The sequence below is a fragment of the Lolium rigidum genome, chromosome 1 (genome assembly GCF_022539505.1).
Source record: "Lolium rigidum isolate FL_2022 chromosome 1, APGP_CSIRO_Lrig_0.1, whole genome shotgun sequence".
Taxonomy (NCBI): domain Eukaryota; kingdom Viridiplantae; phylum Streptophyta; class Magnoliopsida; order Poales; family Poaceae; genus Lolium; species Lolium rigidum.
Window position 1 is genome coordinate 210950150 of NC_061508.1, and position 11038 is coordinate 210961187.

Genomic DNA, 11038 nt, shown 5'->3' on the forward strand with positions numbered 1-11038 from the left:
CCCCGAGCCACGCGTCACCGCCGCCTCCGCTCATTCGTCTCCGGGATGCCGCCGCGCCGCCGCGGGTCGTCCAGTTTCCGTGGCGTCCGAGCGTGTCCGAACGGAAGGTTCTACGCCGAGATGCGTGCCGGTGGCTTCCGCCTCACCCTCGGCACGTACAACACGCCGGAGCTGGCGGTGCGCGCTTATGACGCGGCCGCATGGCGATTTCGGCGGCCACGACACAACATGAACTTCCCGGATGTCGAATCGCTAGAGGAGGCGGAGTTCCTCGCGCCAGCACCGTGCCTCGTCGACAATGAGGACCATCGCCGCCACCGCCAGGTGCAGCGCCGGATCGCCATCGCCGAGCACGACGAGGAGTTGATGCGCCAATGGAGGGCGCAGTTCCCCAGCGACGTCGACAACACCGACGTGTTCTTCGCTAACCTCAGGGCACAGCGCAGGTCCGACAAGCGCCACCGTCGGGCCGTCTCCGAGTTCGAGCTCGACAACCCGGATACAATTTGGGCCGACAACGACCCTCGATGGGACGACATTTGGACCGAGACAACCTCCGACAACGAGTAGACTAGACTAGTTGTTTATCTATTTTAATTGTATTTTCAATGTTTTTTAGACTATGTTCGATCTTCTATGTACTACAAAAAATGTGTAACCTTTAGTCCAATTTTCAATAAAAAAAATTGCAATTTTCATTTTCTTTCGGTGGGATGAGGACGCATGTGTAACGCGGGACTAAAGATGTCGCTGAGGTTTTCTATGTGAAGGACATGAGTACAAAACCAAAGAAAAGGAAAGATAAGAAAACGAGTATATTATGCGATGATCCAAAGGCCTAAGAGTACATCTTGGAATGTTGGATTGATTTAGTCATACTCCTGCCTAGGCCTATAATATGCATACTTGTATTCTTCGTAGTCGCCGCCGTTGTACTGGTAGTCGTCGCCTTCTAAGTTGCCACCATCGTCGTTGTTGTCGTCGTCGCTGTCGTCGGGCGGCGCTCGTGGCTCGAACCTCGACTGGTACTGAGGGCAGCGCAGGCGGGGGATATCGCATCCGTGATGTAGTCCATGACGCTCTGTAGAGTCCGGCCGCCCCACCATAGCCGACGGCTGGCGTCGTGGAAGTTTCCAGGAGGTAGACCGTCCTCCTCATACCTGGCGAGCGCCCTCTCACGCCGATTGATGAAGAAGGCATCCCAAGTCTGCTGGTTGTCGGGATGCCAGCAGGGATTCCCGCTGCTCTGGCGTGAGGTCGAGGTAGTAGTGGTTCGTGATGGCCGCCCGGCGCGTAGTATCCTGACGGATGGGAGGGACCGGCACGCCTCCGGCGCTTAGGCTCCATCCGGCGGGGACGCAGTAGCCCGGTGGGCAAGGGTAGTTTGAGGAGCAAAGCTCCTCCACCTGCTGGTAGGTTAGAGTGGGTACGGTGGAAGCCATGAGAGAGTGATGAGAGTTGTGGAGATGCGATAATGCTGGCCAAGCCGAGCTACATATATATAGTGAGAAATGGCGGGAAAAAATGTGGGCGGGAAGACAGGAGGCGGGAAGACAGAGGCGGGAAGAAATGGCGGGAAGAAGAGGAATCCAGAGCTGGTCATCTAACCTTTTAGTCCCGGATGGTGGGTGCAATCGGGACTAAAGGTGGTTTTTGTGTCATCTAACAAAACTGTCAGTGGGATAAGAACGTCTGGGTAAGCTTTAGTCCCGGCTGGTGGGTGCAACCGGGACTAAAGCTGTCGGCAGGATAAGGACGCGTGGGTGGATGCACTGCTCGATGAGATAAAGCATGTAGCGCACGACGCCCTGTCGGAGGAATAAGACAAAGCAGAAGCGGCGCTGATGTCTACGCACGCTTCTATTCCTGTAGACAGTGTTGGGCCTCCAAGAGCAGAGGTTTGTAGAACAGCAGCAAGTTTCCCTTAAGTGAATCACCCAAGGTGTATCGAACTCAGGGAGGTAGAGGACAAAGATATCCCTCTCAAGTAACCCTGCAATTACGATACAAGAAGTCTCTTGTGTCCCCAACACACCTAATACACTTGTCAGATGTATAGGTGCACTAGTTCGGCGAAGAGATAGTAAAATGCAAGTGATATGGATGTATATGAGCGGTAATAACAATCTGAAATAAAGATGGCAGCGAGTAAACATGCAATAGAACAGTAAATAAACGGTGATTCGATGCTTGGAAACAAGGCCTAGGGATCATACTTTCACTAGTGGACACTCTCAACATTGATCACATAACTGAATAAACAAATACTACTTTCTCTACACTCTCTTGTTGGATGACAAACACCATTCATTGTGTAGGGCTACAAGAGCTCCCTCAAGCCGGAGTTAACAAGCTCCACAACATTCGGAATTCATATTTAAGTAACCTCTAGAGTGCATAATAGACCATTGCAATTATACCGAGTACTAACATAGCATGCACACTGTCACCGTCAGGCTATGAAAGGGGGAATAGATCGCATCAATACTATCATAGTAATAGTTAACTCCATAATCTACAAGAGATTACAATCATAACCTATACCAAGTACTACATGATGCACACACTGTCAACATTACATCATGGAGGAGGAATAGACTACTTTAATAACATCACTAGAGTAGCACATAGATGATATTCAACTAGATCACAAAGCTCATGATCACATAAAGATCACATGGGAGAGAGAGATGAACCACATAGCTACGGTACAGCCCTTAGCCTCAGGGGAGAACTACTCCCTCCTCATCATGGGAGACAGCAGCGTTGATGAAGATGGCGGTGGTGTCGATGGAGATGCCTTCCGGGGGAAATTCCCCGTCCCGGCGGCGTGCCGGAACAGAGACTTCTGTCCCCCGAATCTTGGCTTCGCGATGGCGGCGGCTCTGGAACTTTTCTCGTATCGTGGCTTATCGGTGTAGGGTTTTCGCGACGGAGACTTTATATAGGCGGAAGGGCAGCCTCGGGAGAGCCAGAGGGTGGCCCCACCATAGGGGGGCGCCCCCCCTTGGCCGCGCCGCCATGTGGGGTGGGGCCCCCAGGGCTCCCCTCTTGTCCCTCTTCGGTGCTCTGGAACCTTCGGTGAAATATAAGATATTGGGCGTTGATTTCATCCGATTCCGAGAATATTTCCTTTGTAGGATTTCTGAAACCAAAAACAGCAGAAAACAGGAACTGGCACTTCGGCATCTCGTTAATAGGTTAGTTCCGGAAAATGCATATAAATGATGTAAAGTGTGTATAAAACATATGTGTATCATCATAAAAGTAGCATGGAACATAAGAAATTATAGATACGTTGGAGACGTATCAGGCGCTGTGCCTATAAAAGGAGCATCGATACGCCTTGGCAAGCAGACCAACAAGCCAACCTAGCAGGTAGGGAGAGTTTCATCCCCATGGATGGAGGAAAGGGTTGGAAAATCTCCCGTGGCGCAGCTTCTCGAAGATGTCGTTGGTGCACACGCCCTACGGCATCTTCGGAAGTTGCACCTCGGGAAAATTTTCCTGCCAGCCCGTGAAAGACTCCATCTCCTCTAAATGTTGGAGAAAGGGTTGAGAAATCTCCCATGGCGCAGCTTCTCGAAGATGTCGTTGGTGCACACGCCCTACAACATCTTCGGAAGTTGCGCCTCGGGAAATTTTTCCGGCAAGCCCGTGAAAGACTCCATCTCCTAACAGTGTTGGGGAAAGGGTTGGGAAATCTCCCGTGGCGCAGCTTCTCGAAGATGTCGTTGGTGTACACGCTCTACGGCATCTTCGGAAGTTGCGCCTCGGGAAAATTTTCCTACAAGTCCTCACGCGCCACACTAATGTTTATACAATTAGTTTTTACAGATTATGTTTATTTACTTAATTAGTTTTTACTACATGTCTTCAGGAGTGACATATGGCGGGCGATAAAGGCCCGATTATGGATAACTATGATCCGGATGCCGAAGCACATATAAACGCAATCATAAACGGTGAAATTCCCTATGTGCCGACAGAAGATGAAGAAGACGATGTGTCTTCTTATCTAAACCTTGACGGCGAAGGTCAAGACATGGACATTGTTGACACGTTTGCCGGAGGGAAAACGACAATCAACGATCTCGAATTGCAAGCAGCCACCTCCGGCGAGGTATATATATACATTGAGCCTCTGGTGATACAAGTTTACTGATTTGAAGAAATATGTATTAACGCGACTCTCTTTCTTTTTTAGCCCTCTAGATCGTCGACAATATCGAGTACAAAGACGCATGGCAAAACCCAAACGATGAAACAAGGAGAAACGTTGACCATCGATGTTGTCGATGAACGAGGCAGGCCGTTGGAGCCCAAAAAGCACTATACAAAGTTTATCAACCAATGCAGAGTGGTTGTTAGAGACAACGTCCCGATCACCCTCCAGGAATGGAATGAGCCAATCAAGGCACGTGTTGGTTTCAGTTTTGTCATCAAGAGAATGAAAAAGGATTGTTGGAGAAAACTTATGGAACATTTCATTCTACCTCCGGAATTCAACAAACACTATGAAGAGGGTAACGTGCTTCCGGGTGGACATGAGAGGAGGAGGCTAGTCAAAGAGTTCGCTCTTATGAAGATGGCCGAAGCATTCCGGAACTACAAGAAAATTTTAGCCCGTGACAATGTCTCACAGAAGAAAACTCCGGATTTCAAAGGAAAGTATGAGAAACTGAAAGATGTTTGGCCCGAATTTGTGAAGCAAAAGCATCAGATCATTTCAAGGCCATATCGGAAAAAAATAAGGAAAATGCGGCTAAGAAAGAGTACTATCATATTATGGGGCCAGGAGGATACCGCACTTCGGAGCCTAAGTGGGAGAAGATGGAGAACGACCTGAGGGAGCGAGGAATCCCTCTAGGTACAGAGGGATGGGACCCACGGGCCAAAAGTTGGTGGTACGGGCATGGGGGATCGCTAGACCCGGAGACAGGGAGGTGTGTTCACCTGAAGAAAGTGTTTTACTCCCACCGCCGCCCTTATTAAAGCAATGGCCGAAGCTCAAGAGGGGAAGATCAAGTTCAATAGAGAGAACGACGCGCTGACAATAGCCCTCGGGAATCCTGAACACCCAGGACGTGTACGAGGCAAAGGCGTCATTCCGTGGAAAGTAGGGTTTCCCCAGGACAATGACCCGTACAGTTACAAAAGCCGTAAGAGAAAGACGGAACGGGATGCATATCGTATGGGGAGGATGGAAGTGGAACTATTTGAGGTGAAGCAGATGGTGCAGGAACTTGTAAAATACAGACGATCGGAAGGGCCGCATGAAGATCGTGCAGCGGATGTCGGAAGCCAATAGTGGAGAAGCAGCGTGGCTTCCACGGAGGCCCCGGCTGGTGCTAATGCACCCTTGGCCCCGGTTGGTGCTAATGCACCGACCATCGAGATTCGTGCACCGGAGCCTCACTACCCCGTGGACGATGTAAAGGAGATGAAAGAATGTGAGATGCATTATCCAATGGGGAACATTTCCATGAAGGTAGCGATCGGCAGTGCTTTACCTTGTACACCTGGTGCACTCCACCACAACAACCCAATTGCAGATGGCTATGCTCGTGTCACGGTGGAAGACATAGTCCAATGGTGCGAGGACCTGGAGATTGACTGCTACACCCGAAGGGGATGTGAGACTTCGAGATGTCAAGCGCCAATTCGTTCTATGGAAAAAGAAGTACATCAAGTTTCCAGGCGAGGCGCCAAGGCCACCGACCCCGAGGAATCACCCAACAAGTCCACCCCCTCCGGTGGTGGTGGTGATCCACCTACACCTCCTTCACGTCAGCCGACGCCGCCCCCCAATCCACCTCCGGCGGGTAAGCAGCCGCCGCCCCCTAGTCCGCCTCCGGCGGGTACGCCGCCACCCAGTCCACCTCCGGCGAAGAAGTAGAAGCAGGGGGTTACGAAGGACAGCAAGGCACCCCCTCCTGGACTATTAACCCGGAGCCTTATGTACCTAAGACCATAAGGGTACCAATGCCATCAATGAAGCCTCTCCTCCCGAGACCTTGGGAACTTAGTGTCGAGGAAACCGACGTGGCCGCGGCTGCTCACCATGAGAAATGGAAGGCGGAAGTCAAGGCGAAAAAAGAGTCTGAGCCCAAGCCGGTATATACTGAGAAGCAAAAGAAGTGGGCTAAGGATTTTTTGATGACACCGTCCCAAATCCAGCAGAATCAGCAAGACGACTATGGACGCGAATTTCGTAGGCACGTAGCATTATTGGATGAAGCCATGGCGACGGAGAAGAAACAAGCAAGTAAAAAATGCGGGAAACAAGTTTCCCAACTCGGGGAACAGAAAAAACAATCGATCCCCCCGCTCATAGTGGAAGCCGGTCCTTCCGGTACATTGTTCTTCAGAGCCAATGTGGATAAGGACATGGAACTATTGGACCCCGCTATCATAGCAGCGCATAGGGAATGACTGTAACGGCGGCCAAAGAAAGAGCGGGCGAGTTCGGTATGACTCTTCGTGCATTGTTAGGCCTTGAGGACGCGCCAATAAGTGAGGTGGCATTTACATATGTGCTGAATGGGCCTCTCGTCGAGCCTGCGCAGGAAGCGAGTCTACCAACACATATGCGAAGTCTGCTACGCTGGTAGAAGGATTTCATAAAAAATAAGGTCGGCAAAGAATATATTTATGCGTAAGTTAGAGAGGAGCGTCACTTCAAACAGTACCATGTACAAGTTCATATGAGTGAATTGTTCCAGATGTTCAATCTGCGTGAGCTCGACAAATCTATCCTGAGTTGCTACGTTCTGTAAGTGCTTTATTTCTATAATTAAATCTCCACCTCATCTCGTTCAATGCCTGCACTATATTGTCCTAACTATATTATTGTGTACGCTATTATGCAGAATGAAGTTTGGGGAATGCAAAAGAAAGAACATCTTTGATGTTAGATTCATTGACCCACATATCATTAATGGATATATGTTAGAAAGATACCCCAAAGACGTGGAGAAAGACTTGTATTGGTTTCTTACAAAGCAGGAACTCAAAAGTCAAATTCTATTTTCTTACCATTTTGGGTGAGTGTTTCTGTCTTGTGTACATTCTCTTTTGTTTACTCCATGCATGTTATGTCTAATCAATGAGTTATGCATGACTGTGCATTTAACGTGTCCGCAGGTTCCACTGGATTATACTAATAATTGAATTTGACAACTCCAGAGTTCTCGTCATGGACTCTCTGAATATGGAAGCAAAGCATTGGATCGACATAAGATTAATGCTGCAAAAGTAATTATTTTCAATCATTTGTGCACTATATCGGCCTCTTTCCTTCATTTTCTGATATCAAGTAACTAATAACTCCCTTGTTCATTTAATTTATTTGCCCTGTAGGGTTTGGAAACGGTTCAAAGAAAACATAACCGGTGAATTCAAAGATGAGCTAACATTTAGGAGGTTAGCTAATGTGGATACTCAGCCACCGGGGACCAATCTATGTGGATACTATGTTTGTGAGTTCATCCGGGGACACACCTCTGAGCGGAGGGCTCAGGATATGAACTTGCGGAGGAATGACTTGTGGAAGAAGCTTAATCCAGAAGCTCGCTTTCGACCAATTCAAGAGGAATTGGCTGGATTTTTGATGAGGGAAGTCCTCCATCCTACTGGAGAACACTATTACGAGGAGGAAGAACTTCTAATGCGATAAATTGTATATGGAAACTTGTTTGAAGTTGTATATGGTCATCCGAGACTAAATATTATATATTCCTCTTGAACTGTTCTTGTTTGAAATTTCAAACTTGTTTCAAATTGTATATTCATATGCATCAACGTGTTACGTATATATAGTAGCGTAGAATTTGTGTACTGAAACTTCTTTGAAATTAAAATGAAACACAAAATAAAATATAAAAGAAATGAAACACAACAAAAAGAAACCAGATTTAGGTGGGTAAAAACCCTAAACCTGCGGAGACCTTTATTCCTGGTTGGTCTGGCCAACCGCGACTAAAGATCCTCCGCCCCGACGAGTGTATGCCGCCCACGTGGATGGGCCTTTAGTCGCGGTTCGTAAGCAACCGCGACTAAAGGGGGGGCCTTTAGTCTCGCATAATTAGTCCCGGTTGCGCAACCGGGACTAAAGCCCCTTTTTCTACTAGTGACTATGGCCTCTTGGGGTTCCGCTAGAGGCGGTTTTGACCGTTAGCGACGTATATTTTGTCCTCCAAAGCATTTTAAGGGATCGATTAGAGATGCTCTCGTGGTGTGAAAATTTTGGAAAGAAATGCAAGGATCTTCCATGCCCGCTCTTGTAGTTGCTAAAACTAAAGAGGATGCTGTCTTTGAGCCATTACGGATGCAGAGCGTTTGAGTTGTATAATGCGCAAGAGTAGGCTTTTGTGTATGAGTCCACTTTTGTAAGTGACCCAAGATTTTGTTAAACTTCTTATTCAATTAGACGAGGCAAAACTTTTGCCTCTGTTTCCAAAAAGCAACTCAAAACTATAGTCTAAATACTTTGCATCAATAAATAATTAATTACCCCAAAGTAGGAAGTGTAGTAGCAGCGTGTTACGTACATAAATCATATGCGTTCCGATCAAAGTACTTGGCATCGTCGATCACATACATTCACAGGACGTAGCTACGTACATTACAGACATGCATGTATAGACCAGGCCCCTGTGTCGTAACGTATAGATGATTCCTTAGCTGGCGAGAGCGCTGGTGCTGTAGACGAGGAGGGCGCCGCCGCCGAGGATGCCGGCGAGGGTGACGGCCCAGATCAGCAACCCCGTGGTTCCTGCATTCGATCGAACAATACCAGCAAGAATGAGCTGGAAGGAAATGCTCTGTAATGGAAGAACAGACACTAGTTTGGTTTGAGGGCACGCCATTTTGATTGTTAATAACTCTCCGACCAGAAATAAGTGACTCGGATTTATCTAGATTTGTATATCAATCTAGATACACGCAAACCTAGACTACTCCGAGTCACCTGTTTCATGATGGAGGAACACCTTTGCATTACTGGTTTACTACCTAGGTATACATGACCAAATATTCATCGTTCTTGCAAGTAGAAGTTTCACCTCTTCCTCATCAGTCGTCTAGCTATGATTTTCTTTGAAGGGTTTCCTCTTGCTATGGTTGAATAAGCTTAACTAGTGTTGTAGAGAACTTTGAGTTGTAACTACAAGGCACTAGTGGGATGAGATGCAGAGGCCGCCTTAGAAAAAAAAGAACACCAAGGCAGTAACTAATACACTAACTAAACACTGTGCAACAAGATTGAAACGCTTATACGATAACACTACTTGTCTAAGCATACGGATATTAAGCAAGAAGTAATTGAAGTAAAAGGTACTCACCACCGGCGTAGCGGTCACCAGATTCAGACCACGACTCTGGCGCCCAGATGGGGCTGCAAATTTGCCACAAGAATTAACTGTTAACCCAGGGTTATAAATAGTAGCAGTTTTAACAAACATTTAACCGGCCGAATATCTCATCCGGAATACATATCTGGGTACTTGGTTAATTACCTGTAGCCGTCGACGTTGGCGCCGTACTTGTCAACAAACTGGTAGACGCCCTTTCCCTGCAACGATCCATCCATGGAAACAAGAAGAAAAATTAACAAGCTAGTCTGGCCAGTCACATACAGTGCAAACAGAAGTTTGAACCTAAGTAGGGCTTAAAAGCGCGCGAAGAGGATATCTTACGGTGCCCTTCCTGCCGTTGGCGTCGACGTCATAAGAGAAGCTGCCGGAGAGCCCTGCGGAAAAGGAAAGAATTCCCCGGATCAAACCACTGAATCCATAGATCTCATCGATCATCACCGGAGCAGAGCATGCATTCACGGGGTGTGTCTGAACTCTGAACTCTGTCGACGTACGTACCGAGGGGCTTGTCGACCTTGATCTTCTTGCCGCCGCTCTGGACGACGGCGAAGTTGGAGCCCCGGCGGGAGAGCGAGGGCAGGCTCGTCGGCGCCACCAGCGGCGAGGTGATCATGGAGGCTGCCATCTCTCTCTCGCTCGCTCTCGCTCAAAGCTTGTCTTTGCTTGCAAACTCTGAAGAAAAGCGTCCAGCAATGGCGTGGCGACGGGCCAATATACTGCAGCTCCAGGCGCCAAAGCCTTCGTGCGGCCAGGGGCGCGCGGATGGGATAACGCTGGTGCGACCGCCGACGCGCCACGTGGCAAAGCCGGTGTGGCCGGCTCGTGATTCGGCAGTGCCAGGGCGTTATCCTCTTGGTGTCGATTGCTGTAGAATTTCCTCACCACGATAAAAAAAAAATTGCATGCGGTAGCTGGATTGGACATGTAGGCTCAAACAGGAACCCGTGGCTGTCATGCAATCTGGAACGCTGTGGTGCTACGGGCTTTACCTAAGACGTGACTGTGAAATACAAAATAGGACAGCGGTTGTCTCTTGATGCCCTCCTTTCCAAAATATAAACCCACCAAGCATTTTAAGATAGAACTTCAACTAGTAACATTTTATATTTTGAAAGATATTTTCAGCAATATATTTTTGGTGTCATATAGGTTTATATTTTATTGATTAAATTATTGGTTAAAGTTTTGGTTCCAAATATGAAGAGGCCCTACATATAAAAACAGAGGGAGTATCAATATAGAAGGGTACTCGCAAAAAAAATATAAGGGGAAAACCCACCGGCTTTGAGTTCTATAAGATGCCAAACAACAAAACCAACGGCTTTCCCAGTTCCCACCAGGGGAAATAGAGGAGCTGACATCATTCGTCGTAATTGGATCGATTAGATTTCCCCATAAAAATGCCAAGCAGAACCGCATATTTCTTTATCATTTGTTGTTGTCTTAAGTGTGTAAAGCCAGTTGGATATGGTGTTTCTGCACCCGGGTGCATATGCACCATTCATTTGAAATGCATTTTAAACATATTTAAAAATGTTAAACAAATACAAAAGAGAAGTCTGGTGTATATCTTGACATGCATGTTACATGCTCACAAAGTTGTTTATATGCAAGTTCATATGATAATTGGGTAGTGTTGTGGGTATACTTTATAGGTATAT

At 47.6% G+C, this 11038-nt stretch overlaps 1 protein-coding gene across 1 annotated transcript; it reads right to left on the minus strand.

Moving 5' to 3' along the window:
* Positions 1-8478: 8478 nt before the first annotated feature.
* LOC124689126 (photosystem II 10 kDa polypeptide, chloroplastic-like) lies at positions 8479-10062 on the minus strand. Its single transcript, XM_047222712.1, has 5 exons — positions 9876-10062; positions 9699-9751; positions 9519-9574; positions 9345-9397; positions 8479-8776 (listed from the first exon to the last, which is right to left on the minus strand). Exons 1-5 carry the CDS (start codon positions 10000-10002, stop codon positions 8682-8684), a joined length of 384 nt encoding a protein of 127 aa, XP_047078668.1. The 5' UTR covers positions 10003-10062; the 3' UTR covers positions 8479-8681.
* Positions 10063-11038: the final 976 nt, after the last annotated feature.